Here is a 21,574-nt window from a genome sequence, read left to right on the forward strand (position 1 = left end):
AAACTGAATGTAGGAGGAAATTAAGATTCATACCAATGATATTAATATTCTAAAATGATACTTTAATTTTCTGATTGATAAAAAAAGATGTTTTTCAAATTGAAGAGCATGGTAGTTTTGGAGTGGAAATGTTCAATAAGGAGATGAAAAGAAAGGAGTATGTGCTGTAGTTTGATGAGATTGACTGGGCAGGGGGCATACTGTAGGTATGTGAATAGTGTAATACAATACAATATAGAACCCCTATTAAGGGGACACATTAGGACCTAAAAAAAGAGATATCACTTGAATATGTGTTGGCCATGATGTAAAACATTGGCCCTGTCTCATTTCACTAGCTAGGTCCTCTGAATAGGGGTGTCCCAAGGAGGGGTTCTACTAGTGTATGATGGATAACATGGCGGGAGGTGTGCTGTAGGTAAAAAGTGAAAAATAATTAACATTAAATAATATAAATTAATATAGTGTACAATGTATACATTTATTTCAAAATTGGATCAACATTTTGTAAAGTTGATTTCTATGGTAATTATGATGAACATACATTATACACATGTGCTTCATCGTGTGAAAACTTGTGATGGTTAACAAGAAGCAAAAATAATCTTCTCTGATAACTGAAATAAAATAAAAATACTCAAACAAATGTGATGGATGGACTATATACTGTAACAGGAAAGCCACTCCGAGAGTGCATACTTGTAGATCTTGTAATTACCTTTTCTTCAGTAATCATGCTAACAAACAAACAGACAAACTGATCGACTACATATACCTCATTGGCGGAGGTAAATAAACACGTCAGAGAACCAAAGGATATTACTGAAAAATATTTATAAAGTAAGAAAAAATAGAGATGATTATTATGTCGAGAAGGAAATCGCGTAGGAGGAGAAACAAGTATGAGGTTACCATAAATAAACCCCCAAATAATCAAGAAACAAAAGACGTGGGATGAACAGCGTGGGACAAACAAATTAAATCTCAGCAGAAATAATTTATTTAATGATACCACCTAAGATATTACGAATTGATATTACTTTAAATGATTATTTTGTACAGATACATCTCCAGGCGCTTGTTATTTAAATTAAAGAACAACAAGCTATAGACAAACATCAATAATATTGATGTACTAAAGCAATTTGATTCATTGTGTAATTTAAAACTGAAAATACTTCCTATTTCAGATTACAATGTGCTTTTGTCTGATTACATCCCAGTGGTTTATGAGAGGTATCTTTTTAACAATAATGTACACAAATGAATTAAGATTTTATATCCAAGAATCACAATAGATCATTGTTGTGATCCCCCCTGGATGTATTATTTTTTTTCTTCTATGAAATTATGATATTATAGGGGTCGTTATATATTAGCATGAACAGAGATCAAATACCTTGTGTCAACAAGTTTTGCCATGCCAAACAGTTGGTTGAGTGGTATAGGCTAGGCCCTGGGTTCGATGCTCATCAACATCATCTGTGTTTGTGGGAGAGGTGGAAGTCGGCCCCTGGGTACCCCTAAATTTAGTAAATTGTAATGCAAAAGATAGGACATCAAATTGAACTCAGCCCTTCATTTCACCATTTTTAGGCACTGGGCCCTCCTCCCCCACCTATTTCAAAACCCTGGATTTGCAGCTGTTTTTTAATAGTTGAGATAGATTATTTACAGGGTTAGATTTAAAGTTATATTTAGCTATGACTTCTGCCTCAACGTAATAGGAAAAAAAATAATGATGTGCGTTCTACGACGGCTATGTCGGAGTAAGTTTTAAGGTAACTTTAATATTTCTATTTTTAAATTCCTATTAAAATTAAATTTCTATTTCTATCTTTAGTTTCTAATTCATACCATGGAGATATACCTCCATGTTTATACTGATAAAATACTAATGTATGACCGATTATAATCTCATGGTATATAATCTCACCAATTTAGGTTAAATTTGGTCACAAGAATTCCATTGTTAATGCAATTTAAGTGTATATCTATTAATACCACCACATAGTTTTTGTCCGAATTTCACACCCATAGAATTGCTACAGCAGAAAACTGGTTCTGAATTTTATGACAACAACAAAGAGGAATATATTTCTTGTACTTTGAACTTTATTATGAGTGTTTTTACCAAAAGCAGATGTTGCAGAATAAACTACATTTCTTTTTTTTATTCCACCCTTCCCCTTTGAGACCTATTGCGTTTGTAAAACATGCGAGGATTTGTAACAGTCTTTACTGAAAATCTCTATTTAATCCAAGTACGCAAAATTAAAACATAAAAGATTATTGTCGGTAAACAACATCCGCTACAATTCGGTTGACATACATAATATGGAATATAATCATTCATCTTACAGGGCAGGTGATACGTTTCAGGCATTTTTACTACTTTAAACTTAAAAACTTAATCAAAATGTGCTTTAAAAACTATGTCAAAGGTCGGGCAATACCCAGCTGCTTTGGGAACTAGGTGTGCTTTGTTTATAAAAGTAGGTCTAAATTTTTAAACACTCTTGTTCATGATCGAGTATTATTATATAAATTCAAGGCTATTTTACTGTATACAGAGAAATAAAGTTTCTTTTTGTGGGATAACTTAACAATTTTCTAGGTCTAACCAATTATTATTATAAATTCAAGGATATTTTACTGTGTACTGAGAAATAAAGTTTCTTTTTGTTGTATAACTTAAAGTTTTTCTAGGCCGAACAAATTGTTGTCCTTGGCCTTCTTGTTGTAGTGGATAAATACAATAATGTATACCAACAACTTTGTAGATGTTAATGTACTTAGGTAACCTATCCTTGATATTACACTGTAGGTCTGGTTAATGAACTAGTGTAGTTTAAAATAGACATATTTTCCTTAAATGTGTAGTTCACATTTTAAAATAGCTTAAAATACTGTTGTACATGTCCTTCATGACAATAGGGTTTAATGAACTTGAATTTAGTTAAAACAGATACTGTATTGTATTTGTGCTCATTTTATAATAACAAAGTTTAATACTATAATAGTTTTGTGGTAAACAATTTTTACACACTAACATAAAATAGGATCGTTTAATGAACTTGAAATAAATGTTTTTTTATAGGTTTTTTTTTAGATTATCAATTGGGACATATGGTATTTTTGCTAATTATAAACTGATGAAAGTTCAATACTTTCAGTAACTATAAAAAAAAAGAATTTTAAATAGAACACACAAAAAAATTGATTGAAATTAATGTACACAAGAATACGATGTTTTTTCCTAATGCAGTCATAACTTGGATCACTGAATATGCATGGCCGCACATATTTTGGTTTTGAAAATGGTCAGAGTATAATTACTAATTATTATATGATACTATAGAAAAAAAAAAATAATAATAATAATACGAATTTGTAAAGCGCCAATTCCAGCAGTAAGTATGAGAGAGCTCAATTTGAAAGAAAAAGATGAGTTTTCAAGGCAGATTTAAAGGCGAGTAGAAGAACATGATCTGATAGAGGCGGGTAGGTCATTCCATAAGCGAGAGGCAGCAGAAGTAAAGGTGATTAGGCCATACGTTTTAGTGTTAAAAGTCGGAGATTTTTTGAAAACAATTTGGGACCTTTTCACACTATAATGCCTATTTTCAGCATGATGCAACAAATGTTGTGTCTGAACACTAAAGTGACAGCATGTTTTTTGACAGTTTTCAGGAAATCTTGTTGATTTCATGAATTTGTCGAATTATTTGGAAACCAGTTTTCACAAGTTCACTGCCGTAAAATAAAACAGGAATGTTGTCATAATCAATACGACAGCTTTAGGTGTCGCATGTCACATACATCCATTGTTTACCTTTTGTTTGTTGTGTTGTTTTCATTTTATGCTTGAATGATTTTACAAAACACTGGGTTGTAGTTACCTGGGAAGTGGTTGCTCATTGGTGATAAGAACCATAGCAGTTCTCAATCTACTGTTACCTAATACGTGCCTGTGTAAAAATTAAAAATAACAGGAATGTTTTCTTCAGTTTAGAAAAAAGGCAGACCCTGAAAGTACAAATTGTCACTAGCATAAGATACCACAAAACCACAGACCATAGCCCTAACAACCACAGACCATGACCTTCAAAACCACAAACCATAGCCCTCAAAACCACACATAACTAACCAACATACCACAGTTGTCAAAATTACATGTAAATTATATTAAACAGACAGATATCAAACCATACATAACCAGTGGCATTGAATTGGGTGTACATCAAAATGTCATTTACGTTTTGATTTTTGTGACTATTGAATTGCTATTCTTTTGAATGGAGCTTAAAATGGTAGTCTGTAGAAACTCTTCATAATGCCTGTTTCTATGTCCTCTTAAACCATAAATGAAATACTGAATATAATTATTATATATTACAAAAAAAACGAAGGAAATGCAGTGTATTTTCCGGTTGGCAAAAACAGCGTCTTTAAAATTTCAATGATATTCCATTGCCAAATACTGTATTAAGTTTATTAAACACAAGCACCATTTCTGGAGCCAAAAATATACCGTTTAAGAATACTGAATGTATATCTTTTTGGCATCAGAAACAGGTCCATATACTATATTGTGCTCTTTTTCGGAAGGTCTATGTATCTTGATCCTGAAGCTGTTTTGTGTGAGATAAGAATACATGAAGCACCTCCTTTCATTAGCCGTTCATTATCATATTTGCAACATGGCCCCCTGGTTTACTGCCCATTTCATCAACAGAAATATCTAGCTCGGAAAAAAATGGGAAAACCAAAATTCAAATCTTTGTAAAAATGTATTGTTCATATTGAACATACAGTAAATACTGTGGGAATCCAGTTACTTTTTTCTGAAACACAAACCTGTATCTTTTGTAGTAATAATAATGAACATTTATAGTTAACCTAAAAGTGATTCTATTAATACATCATAGCCAATTAACCCTTTACAAAAGTTATATCGTGTACATGTTTTCTGCAATTAAAACTGAAAAAAAAACTGGTACCACCATTAACAATTTTCTACATGAAAAAATTATTAGAACACAGATGTAATTAACGTTACCATAAACTGTAATTTTTGTCGATGAAATTTCATATTTTTTGGTTGAATTATTTTGCAGTTGTAGGCATCTGTCATACAGTGCTTTATATTTTTATTAACTCATGCATTCCACCGTAACAAGCAACGCCATTGTAAATTTCAACACTATTGATGCTTGCTGAACCTTTCAAACAATACTCTGCTTATAGTTCAATACAAGCTTCTATTATTTACAAACAGAAATTTGATGTGTTCTCAGTATATATTAATAATATAACTAGGTATCGAAAAACAATAGTTTCATGCATATTATTATAGCACAGTGTTTTAATTGTTGTGCCGTGACATAAGAAAGGCAACGTTGGTTGTTTTTTTTTTCACTCTGGGTACTGTACATGTTTAATGTTGGAACGGAGAGACAGTTTTAAAGGCTTCAAATTGAAACCCTCTCTAAAGGCCAATTTAGGGGTATTTTAATTGTTGTGCCGTGACATAAGAAAGTCGTTTGTTCACTCTGGGTATATGTTTAATGTCGGGAAGGAGAGACATATCCTACTAGACAGTTTAAAGGCTTCAAATTGAGACCCTCTCAAAAGGTCAATTTAGCAGTAACAGTAACGAAAAAGGGTGTAGCTTGTTCCAGAATCTGTATCTATCGGGTTTCTGCGCAACAGCCCATCCGCTCCGCGCTGTAAATGGTCATAAAAAATTAACATAGAATTCTATAATTTTGTTTTCCCCTTATTATTTAATGCTTACCGTTAAAGCTCTTCTGTCTAAATTGGTTTCGTTTCTTTTGTGTATAAGCCAGCACCAATATGGCAATGTTTCCATATTTATCCATTCATGTAGTATAGTTTATAGTTTCTATTTCCACTGTATATCATTTTTTTCTTTTCAGTCTTTGTAACGCTTTGTCTACTCTATCAAACAAATTTGATGTGCCCATATATGGACACGATGATGTCATATCACTGCAATATTTAGGCACATCACTGCCGTATTTGGGCATATCACACGTTTTTGTCAAACTAGTTTGATAGTATAGACAGAGCTTTACATCCTGCTTTTAAGGTTAATTAAATGTACCATACAAAGATTGATTGAATACAAAGTGAAACTTTAACCAGGTCATATTTATTTACATTTAAGCCTACAGTACTATTGGCAACTTAACAAGTCATGATAAATTAGGGTATTAGAAATTAGGTCACCTTAATGTGACCTTTAGCTATTGATTTCTGATACATTCATTCATACAGGTTTCTATATAGTATATTTCAATATAAAAAGATGGGTTGAAAAAATATATTAGAAAAATCAGCTGAACAGAAGAAATTTACTATGAACACTTGCGTACTATGTACATCACAGCCACTGATCATAACTGGGCCTTATGGGAGACCAGTCTTTGACTGAAGAGGTCACCCAATATAAATAAAATATTTCCATTCAATTATTGTTGTTCTTAACAAAACCTTTTTTTTGTATTTATATTAAATTGTTTAATGCTAAAATATGTTAAATGGTTGACAGTGACAGACTAAATCTGCAAAAAATGTGAAAGAACTCCTAAAGAGAATCCAATTCAATAGGTCAGGTGCTTAACCTTTTGCATTCTTCAAATTTTTTGTTTATTACCCTGTAGTCACATGTGTATGACAAGGACTTAGGATGTAGAATCTCTTATAATCTGTTCTATATTCATTGTCCCCTCTGGATAAAAGTTCACTTTAAAACTATTGTCTCACAAGTTACAGTTCATTAAAGATCATGAGAAAAAATCTTTGGGAAAGAAATGTGTTTATAATTTGCATATAAAACATCAACAGAATAATGATTTTAAAGTATAACATTTCTGTTTTGATTAGAGAATTGGATCTCTCAAGTCTTTTTAGCATATCTCCTCGATCGTTAGCTGCTTTCGGTCAAAGGGTCATTAGCGAAATTGTGTGAAGATAAGAAATTACTAATTAAGCAAAATGACTGTTAAAAGCAATACAGAAATTACTAAATACTTACACAGTGCAGGCGTTGATTTTATACACAATATACAGTAAAGGCGTGTGGCGCAGTGTGTTGGACTTTGAACTACTGATCGTGAGATTGAGGTTCGAATCCAACTCTCGCCGCATTGCTTGTATCCTAGGCAAGATACATTACTGACTTTACTTCTCTCCGCCCAGGTGTATAAATGGGAACCGGGGAATTTTGTATATATATGTTTTATATAATATTTTCGAAAATGCAATAAAAAAGATCATCAACTCAAACAGTGCTATGAAATATTGTAGGAGCTATCATATACAGTAAAGAGGGCGCTCTTTCACTTTTTTTTTCTGTTTGATTTTTTTTTAGACATTTGCTACACGAGCAATATGAACAAATTTTACAGTATTTCTTCTATCACTTCAATAGGTCATCAACCTTAACCTCCCTCCTTCCTAGAAATAGAACATTCAGAAAACACAATCTTCAATCATATTTTAAGAAATTAGCATTTTAAAAATTTATACCTATGATACTTGCATAATGTTTTGTCCAGTCTTCGGTTGCATTTTTCATGCATGCATTTTAAAATAATAAATGCCACATTTGTACCAAATTGTTTTCGGTCAACAACGCCCTCTATCTACAGTATTATTGAGAGTTACAGAGTGCAGTGTGTGACGTCACAAGCTGTATCGCATGGTGGCTATGTGACAGGAATCCCCTTTCTGTTGAGAACAAAATCTTAAAATTATGACCGCAGATGGTCGTACAATGGCTTAAATATCATAATTTTGATTGTGTGTAAGTAAGCCTTTTATTATATTTTAATGCAGAAAACCACACATATATACAGTATCAAAATTTAGTTATCGTTGTAATCTGAAAGAAAATGTGGAAAAACAGGAGCACAATATTAGGCCAGGAGAAGAGTCTAAATACGGGAGTCTCCCGGGTCAATAACAGGAGTGTTGGCATTTGTAGGATATCTATATTTCATTCCTCATTCCCTCATCCTCCTCGCAAAAACCTTCACCTTTGTTTCTCATTGCAAGATAGATGGCGATAAAATATTCACCCGCATTATCTAAAGTAGAATGAATCGCATCAGCTGTCGTGTATCTTTACTGACCTATATATATTATATTACTACACAATTTTGTATTCTTTTCCGAACAAAAAAAACTATATCAACGAACAGATTTATATCACTAATGTGACACCACTGATACAGTGTTGTTGTACAGGTTACTTCTTAGGGATTTTGTTCAAGTACCACACATTATTGAAAATTCTAATTTTGTAATATCAAAATATATATCAATAGAAATGATAGGAAAAAAATAACTATTTTGAAATTAGACACATTGCTTATCCCTTAATTCAATTCAAAATTCTTTTAATCATCCCACACGGGGCAATTTAAATAAAAAGGTCTGGATTAAAATGATCTAACAAAATATACAAAATATCACAATACACAGTTCTTCAATAATTGTTTTTAAATTAAAAATAATTAACATTTTCCGAAACACTACCTACTCTTTGATTTTTTGTGTTTCCCATAATATTTATTGTTTAAAACGTTGTTTTTGTTACGTGAATACCGTATTGATTATCAGCGATACGACATTAGACTTATGTACAGGTAGCGTGTATGGGAAGATATTTAATTACACATATTGGAAAGCCTTTACGACGTCAACCTGGGGGTAACAAAAATCTGCGCTTCATTTATTATTTGATATTGTTTTCATTATTCATATTTTTGTACGTAGAACTTGGAAGTATTGCTTTTGTACTTCTTGTTGAATACTGTAGGATTTTTTTTTGTAAAAGAACATTTCAATAATATTTATATGTGAATTCATAGGTATGTCAATTACTACCATTTCACAATATTTTTTGGCCTGAAAAAATTTATCCTTTAAACCTTTAATTCTACTAGCAGTTTTAGCAGAATACTACTCTTGGTTGATTCTTGGTTGATTCTAGGAATTAGCCAAAAATAGAGTATTATGTAATTTCTTTCTTTTCGTCCAACCACACAAATACTTTTTCTATCATTGTCATCGTCATCATAAAGTAAGTTATCATGTTGATGTTGCTAAATTATTATAGCTAAAGAGGTATGTTCATACTATATTTTTTTCTATCGGAGTTAAATACAGTCAATCAATTGGTTTAACTTGGGTTGAAACGTATGATATAATGTTTAAATTGGATGTACCTCTGAAACCTATCAGAGATACATCAAAGTTTTTTTTTAGAACAAGGATTATAATAGAGTTATTATTATGCTGTAAGTAACTCTGATATGATTCAGATTGGCTTAAAACTGTCCTATGCATGCTTAACTCTAGGTGTGTGAACATAGCCATATGCAAAAACTGTGTCAAGTTAAACTTGTCATCCAAATTTAGTTATCTGAGAACCATCATGGCATTTGTGAAGTAGTTTACCTTCTTGAATATGCAACGATCTGTCAATGTAACTTAAGAGACAAATCTATTTTGAATGCTCTGGAAATTCCACCAAAAAATCCATACATTAAAAATGCAATGTGCACATTGATCGATCATATTTTTTTAGTAAAATCAATAGTGATTTAATTCACAAGTGTAAATGTTTTATCATAAATTTGCTTTCTGTGTACATGAGACAACAAATTTGTATACTGTATTATTAATACTAAATAAATTTCCATAATACTACACATAATTAAGAAATGTAATATTTACGTAATAATAATACAAAATTAACTACTTTAATAATTTGCATTGTATATTTTATAGTATTGTATTTAAAATTTAAAATTGTCAATGTTATATACAAAAATAAGCCAAAGCTGAAAATATATTCATTCATAATACTAATAGATGATAATTCATAAATTTATACTATTCCGCAAAGTGCAGTGGAACCAATTTTTCATCAGGGAGTTAAGTTCATGTTGGTGCCAACCTCTGACATCACTGTATGATGAGTACTCAGTATTTTGATGAGAATACCTGTGAAAAAAAAGCAATGATGATGTACAATGATGATAATACAGTCAGTTCTCCAGAAACTGAATCCCCTTGGGCTGAGTGTCTGAGTTTTCTGAAAAAGTTTGATTTTTGGAACCTGGTTTCGGATAGGTGACTGCAGAAATAGTTCAGTACCATTAGATAGTCCTGTACCTTTTTATTCCAATATTGTTTAGGATTTCCATGGCGAATTAAAGGCCTCAACTTTACAGTACTTGCCTAGAGCATTCTCAAGAAGACTGTAAATGTTGAGGCCAGGAGGCATTCTCAACTTGACATCATTTTTTGAAATTTTTTTCGCAGCCCTTTTCAAACTAACATACTTTATTTCAATACATGAATGCATCCTTCATAGCTTGATTAAGAGCCAATCCTCACTCCCTTCTTTTTACAAATAAATTGTAATATAACAACTGTTTAGTTGTACTCACACGCATCAGATTTAAGAGGGCATAGAATGGAGTTAATCTAAAGTTTTAATACTACATGTATTAAAGTTAGCTCTGATAAAAATCTGATGGTTTTAAAGTAAATCTGATAGAACTTAATATTCTCTGATAGCTTTCAAAATGTAATGTTAGACAAGCAATAGAAATACCATCTCACGGAATTATTATCAGGGATATATTGCATTCCCTTTGAACACAGAACAAGATAAACCGCAAATGTCCACAATTCAAATTCAATAGAGAAAATTAGCTATAATTTAATTTTCTCAACTTATCGTTATTGTTTTTGTTGTTGCAGATGAACGATAGTCCAACCAATAGGTACGTAAGAGATTATGTTGCTCATCGGATACGTCAAGATGGTATTAGCCTTGCTCAGTTTGAAGATGTCAGCATAGAGGCGCCATGTGAAGTGACTGCATCTATTAGAAGAATTTGTAAGTAGGGGAGGTATCATATAAAAAAATAAAAGGGTTGGGGAGGGAAGTTAAATTCAATAGTTAGATCTTCAGCCAATACCAGGACTATAAACAAATTTTATTATATTATTTTATTTTCAGTCGTCTCAAATCTTCCTATTGGTTGTTATACTTATATTAATTATAATAAAGTGTCATAAAAATGACTAGTAGTTACCTTCCAAAAATTGTCATGACCTACGGTACCTAGGCCTACTAACTACTAGCCATTTTGTTGCTAGTCAGGTTTGTTCGAACCCTACAATCTCCCTCGGCTACAGACTTTGAGGGCACTCTGTATCGCCACTTTATCATGATATCTTTTTATAAAAGAGCCATTAGTCTGTAAATTTAACCAATATCCATGGATAAGTTTAAATAAATAATAATAAATTGAGTTGAAAATGTAGCTTACCGTATATTTCGGTGTATAAGTCGCACTTTTGACACGCAAATTTGACCTCTAAATTAAGGGTGCGTCTTATACACCGAACATAAATGCCTCACCACACAGATTGTACGTAACATAGGCTTAGGAGGCCTCTAGGCTATCGTCACCTCGTTTGCTAGGCCTAACGTAACGGCAATCTGCTTCTGCCTAGTTTTCAATGCATTTTAGCATGATGTTATACTAAATATGATGAAAAGATTTGTTCATTATGGCGCTCCGATAAAATTTCATTTGTAAACGTTTACGTACGATTGGATCGGAATAGTATTTATTTATACAGTAGTTATACGCACGATCACCGTACCCCCAGCGCAAGCCCTTACATGGTGTATTTATAGTTATACGCACGACCGCCGTACACATGGTGTACGGTATTCGACTAGTATTTTCTCCAGTTGATTATAGCATGGACCAGCGTATACACTTCTCGGATACATAGATACTATATCGAATACGATTGTTCGTGAAAACGTGCGCCCTCTCGAAATGATCGAGCGAGGCTAGCCCACACACGTACGTGTTACACACACGGTCATGCACTCGATGTTGCGGCGAAACTCATGAATAAAAAGTTAGAAAGAACTTGTTGAGGCTGGGCGCGGCCGAGCCTAGGTAAGAAAAAACCTAAATAAAGGACGCCGTTGTAGATATAACAAAATATATTATTACAATAATATTGATTACAATTTAAAAAAACATTGTTTTGATGAAAAATAAGGTGCGTCTTATACATCGACGATATAAAAAATACCGATATTTTACTCTCAGTTAGGGGGTGCGTCTTATACACAGGTGCGACTTATACACCGAAATATACGGTAATACTAATAGTATAGTTTTGCTCAACCATTCCAATGTCATTACCCAAGTAGGGCTTTTTCCACTATAACAGTATATATATTTATAGCAAGAGACTGTATCATGAGACAAATTGTGTTCAAGCAACTGCTCTTCCTCGTTTAATTTATTTCTTCAAGTTCCTAGACAATGTAAAAATGACATCAAAACAAAATGAATGTCATCTTCTTTGGTATCAAGTTTACAGAGTACACATGCTTTGATGGTTGGGAATTTCCATGTAGTCAGATGTTCATCTTGTGACATGTGACACAATATACTCTTTTAAGCTTTATTACAAGTATTATAAAATATTAATGTTTAGTAGCTGTCTGGGCGTTGAAATGAAATATCGAATCATAGTTTGTATCTATCCCACATGTCAACAAAAATCAGATGATGTTTAATTGCCTCTCCATATGTTTATTAAAATCAGCTGATGAATTGTGTAATACATTTATCTCTTTTTACATAAAAAATACAATGATTATATATAATTTATATTCCAGCTGTAAAATGTGTTCAATATGCTTTTACAGTATAATACAGTAGCTTGCACAGTTTACATACTATTGAGAAATTTGTATTAAATTATTAGCAATAACTACTAACTAGAAATTTTACTCTCATTGCCTCATCCTTCAAATAGGATGTAATGCCATGGTCACGTGTAGTCCTGTCCGTGTACATACAGTCCATAATAAAGAATTCGGTACATTTTTCGCAAAGAGAAGTGGTTCGTCTTCCTATGTGTAGGTTATGGTCCTGGAACTCTGGGAGAACAATATTGTACACTATGACCCCATGCAAGTGACCCCTTGATACTAGGGTGCTCTGTAGTGTTTAGCCTAGTTGTTTGTTGTGTCCCCTTAATAGAGGAGTCCCCTGAAGAGAGAGGTGTCCAAAAGGAGGGGCTACTGTACTAACTGTATAAATGAAAAATATAAATGCATAGGAGTATATTATAATGTATCTTATAATGCATCTTGGGTTTTAAAGATTTTAAACAGCAATTTATCATTAAACCTTTCGCAATTCAGTATATAACGATCCACTTTACACCTGCCGCACTGATGAAAAACAATTTGATTGAACTCGCAGATATTTTAAGGATTTCCGAATATTAATCTAGTTCATAATTATTTTCCACAGGTCATGAAATTGAAGAAAGCCAGAAGGAATTTTTCGGTGAATGTTGTCACCATTTGAACATAAGTCCAACAACCTTATATGCACAGTTTATGGACCTAGCTAGTGAACTATTTAAAAATCCAACAAATGGATTGAACGGCTTGGATATTTCGTGGGGTAGAATAGCCACGTTTTTAACTTTTTGCGGGACACTAGGGGCACATTGCGCCTCAAAAGAGCTTGAAAATCTTGTACCTAGCGTAATAGGCTGGACTGTGAGATATATAGAACAGCATTTAAGTGATTGGATGTCACAAAATAACGGATGGGTAAGTTCAAAGTTGAAACACATGATAAATATGTTAGGCTTGAAGTATGGCAAGCTGTTCGTAATTAAAGTTTTTACATTTAAATTTAATATCTTTTAACGATGCAATCAAATTATACATTAGTCAAACTCTACATTTCATCTTATATTTTTACATATATCTGTATTAATTTATAGTGACTTTCAATGTCAAATGCCAAAGTTATTAATGACATAAATATTTATTGAACATCAACAAATTGATAATTTATTTTTACACATTTTTAAAATAAAAATTTAAAATTAAATTCATAATAAAACATGATTTATATGATTGTTTGACATTTTGCACCAAATCAACACAATTTTAATTCAAATTTCACCCTTTCTTTCAACTTCAGTAGAATTTAATATTTATTCATTTATAAAATATTAAATAAAAAACACAATTGATGGTTGACTTTTACACAGTTCACACCTTTTGTGATAAAAATACTTGAGTAATGAATAATTAATAATTCATGTTACAATTGTTTTATTAATTAATAATAAAATTATAAATTGCTATTTATTTGAATTTATGTTACAATCGTTTAAAATATTTATGATAAAATTCAAAATGATTTAAAAGTACTATAAAATATATTTTATTTTACAGATGAAGGTTTTTGTTCTATAAATAAAATAGTAGTTTAGTATTCTTCTGCTCATTGACAAACAAGCACGAAAGCAAACTATTAACATACCCATCTCGTATTATACTCATAATTTCACAATGACATTCATAAAATAGATAGATAAATGTCCAGAGAGTAATAGTATCCCATTAACATAATGATTATTAAGAGAGGAATATTTAATTATTACCAAATACGGTAAATGAGTAGCATTCGACGTCAGAATCGAGATGCATGTTTTCCGAGCAATCTTATAAAATCTGAATGAAACTAAAAACACAACTAATTGTATGCCAGTAAAATTAAACTGCTTTTGTTTAATTCTTTGTTTAACAATTTCCTTATAGTAAATCATAAAATTATCACTTATTGTAAAAATAGACAGATTATAAAATTTCATTTATGGAAAGTTATATTGGAAGGTAGCCAAATCTCGATTGAGAATGTAGATCACAATTGAAATCACATTTAATGGATTTTGAAATTGTGGAGTGCAGTGTTACTCTTACTATGAGTCTATAATGATGGTAGACAACCCAACCCCCTCCCTCCTACACACACATACATAGTAGAGGAGCTGTAGCTTGGTGGTAAATGTGTTTGTCTGCAAATCCTAAGGTCCAGGGTTCAGTCCTGACCTAGTGCCAGGAACTCAAAACTCCACTCCCTAAACCTCAAATGAGACTATAAAATGATATTTTTTTATAGTATATCCATCCTGTAATTGGCTAGTTGGATGTGTATAACATGAACAACACATTTCACTACTCAATTTAATAATTTAAAAAAGGTGTAAATATTATTCCTAGACAAGGTATATTGTATTTGTTTTAATGTTGATTATTTCGTTTTTTCTAGGCTGGATTTGTAGAGTTTTTCCGTCCAAGGCAAGGCGGATCATCAGACCCAATCGTTGCACCAGGCACAGTAGCTATGGTCGCTGCAGGGCTAATGGGCCTAATTTACGTATTCAACAGATGAACATGAATATTCATGAAGATAGAATAGGTTAATTTATGGTCATTAGAATGAAATAGACGACTTACTGTGTGTCTGTCTGTCTGTCCCTCCTCCCCCCCCCCTCTCTCGTTCCTCACCGCCAAATGTTAACTATGTATTTACCAACACCACATGTCAAATATTTACTGTTAATAATTAATAGTTTTTAATTAAAATAAATTATTATATACAAATAGATTAAACTTGGTTGTCTTCCTTTTTCATTACTGCTCTAAACTGCCAGATGGAATGGGAGCTTTAAGAAATAAGAAATGCAGGAATATGATAAAGGTAATTTTTGTAACAAACATTTTTTGAGGAGATTAAAATGAAAGTATTGTAAGGATGTAATGTGAGTAAGAAAAATATATTATACTTATGTAAAGAATACCAGTTTTTACCGATCTAGTAGCGTGTAATTTATGATGTAGCGATATTTTGAATAACTACTGTACATTATTGTAAGACTTATATTACTGATAAACGGATTCATTATGTAAATTTATGCATATTATTAATCTTAATTATTCATAAATATGTACCATATCTACAGTATTTCCAATGTACAAACAAATTATTGCCTTTTCCTCTCTCTGTCTCAAAAATAAGTAATTTTCGTACATTTTAATAATATCAATGCAACTAATGCAATTATTTATGTATTACCGTAAGATAAGATTGAGTGTTTGATACAAAACACCTAAGGAGACTAACATTATAAAATGTTATAATTTATTAAATATATTCAATAAAAAAAATATTTCATTTACTGTACATCTTATAAATAATGATATTTTTCATCATCGATCATCATTTAAATTTCTTTGATAACATTTTACTCAACAGTTTTATATTCATTTTAATAAGTTTTATTGTTTGGGTTACTTGGGCTTACTTTAAACAAGTCATTACCGTATAATCTCAATGCTTTGAATTTATTAGACATGATTTAATGCTAGTTTTATTTTAGTTCCTCCACTGGGTCAAGAGAGGGCACCCTTATCATTTTTGTATTTCACACATTTGTTTTACTTGCATTATAACAATAATTTCAACATGGACATTTTCTTTACTAATACAACCTTTAATTTCCACAACTTTTATCTGTGGTTATACTATACATAAAATGACTCATTTCAACTGTATTAATAATCAATTATAATGCTGTAATAAATTCCTATCTTATCAGTAAACACGGTAATGATGCTGCTGTATATTGTAAATTTCCATTTATAGTTTTATAATTCAATATTACATCTAGTATCTATATAATCAATGGTTACTGTTTTATTGGGCAATAAACCCAGTTGCATGTTTTATTTAGGTGAATTAGCTGTAAATCTTGTCCATTGTAGCTGTAAGGTACAGAAGTGTGTCCAGCTATAGTTTGGCTATATTTAGCATGTGGACGATGTGATAAGAAGGTTGAACGAAGCTCTGATTATAATACTAATTCTAATAGCATACTCCCAAATAGAATGCATGCAACCTGGTCGCCCGACTCAAGTATTGAGTAAATGTATATTTAGCCAGGAAAAACCATTAACAGTACAAAAAGGCTTCCTGTATAGCAACTTTTACCATATTAAATCCTGTGTGAACAGCCCCTTAACTTTTCCAGGCTGGAAGTAGTTTCAAAGAATCCTGTATGGCCAGTAAAACCTTGCCAAAACATCCAGTGCGAACACTATCAACTTAATGAGTCACATATGCATGCTTTAAGCTTAAATTCTTACCGTGAGCAGGGTAAAACTTAACAAGAAAATCCATGTAAAATTTCCCTTCCTCGGGTCTTGGTTAGACTATTGAATAATTCCAGTGTGAATGTGAATTTAGACATTGTGGTAGAGGAATTTTTAGCTGGATTGGACCTTAGAAAAAAAAAGTTTATTAAGCATCCACTAAATGTTTCCAGCGTATATTTAAATTGCAATTTAACGTGAAGAGTTCGTCTACTACTTGGAATTGATTCGGTAGGATTTTGTCGTTGAAAAGTGTGTGATACCACAGTTGAATTTCATACCCACAAGTCCACAGGAAAATGCCTTTATTACGATTTCTTCAATATAAATTCGTACTACATATATTGTGTACTACTTTAGGTAGCCTTTATTTCTGTTTTTAATGGATAATATTAAAGTATTATTAATATTCAAATATTAAAATTCTGTTACATACTATAATTTTCTGCAGAATCGCTTTGTACTAAACTGTGTATAAGCATGATAAACGCAAAAAGATATCTAATTTAATTGTACTAATTTGATTTCGAAAAATTAGTAGATTTTAATGCTTACAGGTCACAGTTCACAAAATCGGCCGTATTATAATTAATTAAATATTACCAAAAAATCTAGTAGTACCTATTTCCGTTTTATATAAGCATTCATATGTTAAAATATTTTGAATATATTTGTACACTAAGCAAAAAAATAACACTAAAAATTCCTTGAAATTCTAAACAAATATATAGTGATTTCATTCATATTATTTTAAGTTTTAGGCGTAGGTAAATACAGTCATTGGCTGAAGGAGGTAGTCGACAACCAAATGTGTAAATCATTTTGTAATATCTTGTTTTTAAAATGTAATTTTTACCTGAAAACGGATATGAGAGAGAAACTCACCAAACATAATTAGACGGAGGGGTACAATACAAATAGGGGAGGAAAGGGACCAGGTAGTGTCCATCTCAATTCGCCAGTTATAATTTGTGTAAAATTCCTGTGGTTAAAAATTTAAAAATTATGTCCGGAAAACGGATTTATGAGAAACAAGCCAAACATAATTAAACGAGAGGCACAGTACAAATAGTGGAGGAAAAGGACCAGGGAGATTTTAATCCCAATTAGCAAGTTATAATTTGTGTCAAATTCCTTGAGGTTAAAATTAAATATATATTTTGTAACTTATTATTGCTCGCATGTTTCCATTAATATTCTTTTAAATTATTTGTTGTTTACCGATTTAAAGTAATTGTTATACTTATTATCTAAATATTACCTGTAAGATAATAGGTGGATTGAAAAATTGTTTATTAAATAAATATGTGTTGTTGTCTACTGTTATATAACAAACGGTATATATATTTTTGATTGAACATGTGTTAATAACAGACAACAGAATAGTTGTATGAAGTGTGATAAGAAATAAGAAGCAGAACAGAGCAACGTGGATGTTTATTTTAGATTTAAGTTTTGCTTATTGAAGTTTGATAAATAGTAATTAAATTCTATTGATAGTAAACAAAACTTTACATTGTATATTCTTATAGATTGTTATGATTTTATCATAAACTAGCAAAAATTGTTGAAGAAGTGTACAGTGCTTATTCAGTAGCTGTAAAGGCCTAAGAAAATTAGGCACATTTCAGGTTATACAGTAGAACTCCTATTAAGGGGACATTTTTCCATGAAACGAACAAATGGCAGTACTGTATATGTTTTAACACTATGGCCAACCCCTATTCAGGGGACACCCCTATTAAGGGAATACTTTTCTGTGAAATACACAAGGTGAATACATAGCCAACCCCTATTCAGGGGACACCCCTATTAAGGGAATACTTTTCTGTGAAATGAACAAGGTGAATATATAGCCAACCCCTATTCAGGGGACACCCCTATTAAGGGAATACTTTTCTGTGAAATGAACAAGGTGAATACATAGCCAACCTCTGTTCTGGGGACACCCCTATTAAGGGAATACTTTTCTGTGAAATACACAAGGTGAATACATAGCCAACCCCTATTCAGGGGACACCCCTATTAAGGGAATACTTTTCTGTGAAATGAACAAGGTGAATATATAGCCAACCCCTATTCAGGGGACACCCCTATTAAGGGAATACTTTTCTGTGAAATGAACAAGGTGAATATATAGCCAACCCCTATTCAGGGGACATCCCTATCAAGCAAGGTGACACTTTTTGTGTCCCTAGGTGTCCCCTTAATGGAGATTCTACTGTATGACCATAAAAGCACAACAAATATATCTTTATTATTATACTGATGTAGTGCTCAAATTGAGGTGGTCGTTTGGTACATTTAAAGTGTGACTTTACATTTAAGAACATTCTAACTGTAATAATATTTTATATCACATTGTTAATATTGTGGCTGCATATTGAAATTTATCATGATTTGTTCAGATACATATTTAATTTTTTAATAATTAATGTAGTACAAGTTTTCTTCAATTTGTTCAATATTTGAAATACTTTATTTATTTCTGAAAACAAATTAAATAGGCCTACAGTATAACCCCTCCTTTGGGACACCCTATTGTGAGAAATGCCTCTAATAAGGGGACACGCCTCTAATAAGGGACACGCCTCTAATAAGGAGACACATGCATATGAAATTAACAAGGATTAAAGTTTTAAAACTACGGCAAACCTCTATTAAGAGAACATCTATTAAGGAGGAACTTTCTCTTAAACTCTATGGCAAACCCTTTTACGACCCCACAAAGTGTCCCCCCTTAATGGGGTTCTACTGTATAGGATAAGTATGTTGAAGGTGTGGTTGATATAATTAAATGTACAGCGTGTTTAACAAAAGAGGGGGTGTGTTATATTTTTAGTAGACTATAGTTTTTAAATTGTTCACTATGTTTTTCATAGAAAGTGTTGTGTTTTGTTCAGTACAGTTGTTTATTTTTCTGCTTTGAGTTATAACAATTTTATTTGTAAATAGAAAACTGTATAGTATGTTAAGCCTGTATTGTATTTTTTTAAATGCAAATGTTAAAAACCATATGTGGAAAAAGATCAATATTGTAGTTATAGATTTGGAAAAATAAGATATTGGTAGTTGATGGTTGTACACTAACTATCAAATGTGGTTATAGCATTCAAAATATGTTATATATATATATATATATATGTATAATATCAATAGGAGGGATATGTTGTAATCAAATAAGAAAATTTGTTTAATTTATGTATGTACCCATTGTAAATTTTTCTTGGTTTTACAAAAATGCTAACAGCACCAACTGAATTGTTACTGGTATCCTATATTTACATTTGGCACCTAAACCTCACTTTTTTCGATAATTAATTTCGTTTGTCGTAGCTGTAGTTTTCACAAAATATTATATTTTTCAGATGGTTATACAAAATTATATTAAATAATTTTCATGGTAGTCAAAAGTATAAAAAATATATTAAATTCGACCTAATGTACCTAATTATTATAATATGATATCTGTTGTATATACATACTGTAGTGGAAATAGTAGGCATATGTATATGTATGTACACTGTATAAATTTTAATGTATATATTACAAGAACAATTAAAATAGAGCCACGTAAAATATGACTGGATGTTGCCATTGAGGGCAGTATTACAACGAAATAAAACATGTTGATTGAGACTTTAATGATTTTAACGGTCGATGTAAAGACCTTTGATTTAGTAATGTAATGATCACATCTCTACTCGATTATTGTTTAAAGTCTCAATCGGTTTGCGATGCTTCAAAGTAGCACAAAGTTGACGCGCACGTATAAAAGCTGTTCGTTTATTGTCGAGATGTGCGTCAAATATGTGTTGCTTTGGCGTTGGTGACGATCGTAGTTTATGTGTCCGAATTGCTAGTTGATAAATAGGATGTATTCTTTCAATTCGCTTGTGATTGTATGTGAATACAAAATGCTATTAAAACAAACAAGAAATTAAGAACATGGTTGTCGATGTTTCTATAACTTATGATAAAAGATGCACCATATACTCTTAAGGTCTGTCTACATTATATCAAACTTTATGTGACACAAAAAATCTGATGTGCCCATATATGGACATGATGATGTCATATCACTACCATATTTGGGTACATCACACTGTTTTTGTCAAACTAGTTTGATAGTGTAGACAGAACTATATACCTGCCAGCTGACTCATAATGTGTGAGTCTCGCGCATGAGGGCCGATTTGTTTAGGTCTCTCGCATACATGGCTATTTCTCACGTGTTACACTCTTCATGGAATAACCTAGTCTAGGTTATTTGTAAAATAAAAACATTTTGGCTCACATGGCATTTCATATGAATGATACGCAGAGAGAAAAATTGAAATGGAATACTAAAAACATAAAAAAGACTTGGTGCAAGTTTATGACTAAACTAGCCTAGGTTCTAGATGGAGATTGTTCTTAAAAAGAAAAAGAAACATTTTTGACGTACATGGCGTGTCATAACTA

General features: G+C 31.7%; 1 protein-coding gene across 4 annotated transcripts in view; it reads left to right on the forward strand.

The window, feature by feature from the left end:
• Positions 1-21,057, forward strand: part of LOC140040875 (apoptosis regulator R1-like) — a 63,153-nt gene extending 42,096 nt beyond the window's left edge. For all 4 annotated transcript variants that reach the window (XM_072087129.1, XM_072087126.1, XM_072087127.1 and 1 more), the window contains exons 2-4: positions 10,807-10,945; positions 13,407-13,714; positions 15,228-21,057. In XM_072087129.1, coding sequence (XP_071943230.1) covers positions 10,807-10,945; positions 13,407-13,714; positions 15,228-15,350 — 570 coding nt within the window. In that variant the 3' untranslated portion in view covers positions 15,351-21,057. The remainder of the gene's footprint in view (positions 1-10,806; positions 10,946-13,406; positions 13,715-15,227) is intronic.
• The last annotated feature ends 517 nt before the right edge of the window (positions 21,058-21,574 follow it).

This window comes from Antedon mediterranea, chromosome 2 (genome assembly GCF_964355755.1).
Source record: "Antedon mediterranea chromosome 2, ecAntMedi1.1, whole genome shotgun sequence".
Lineage (NCBI taxonomy): Eukaryota > Metazoa > Echinodermata > Crinoidea > Comatulida > Antedonidae > Antedon > Antedon mediterranea.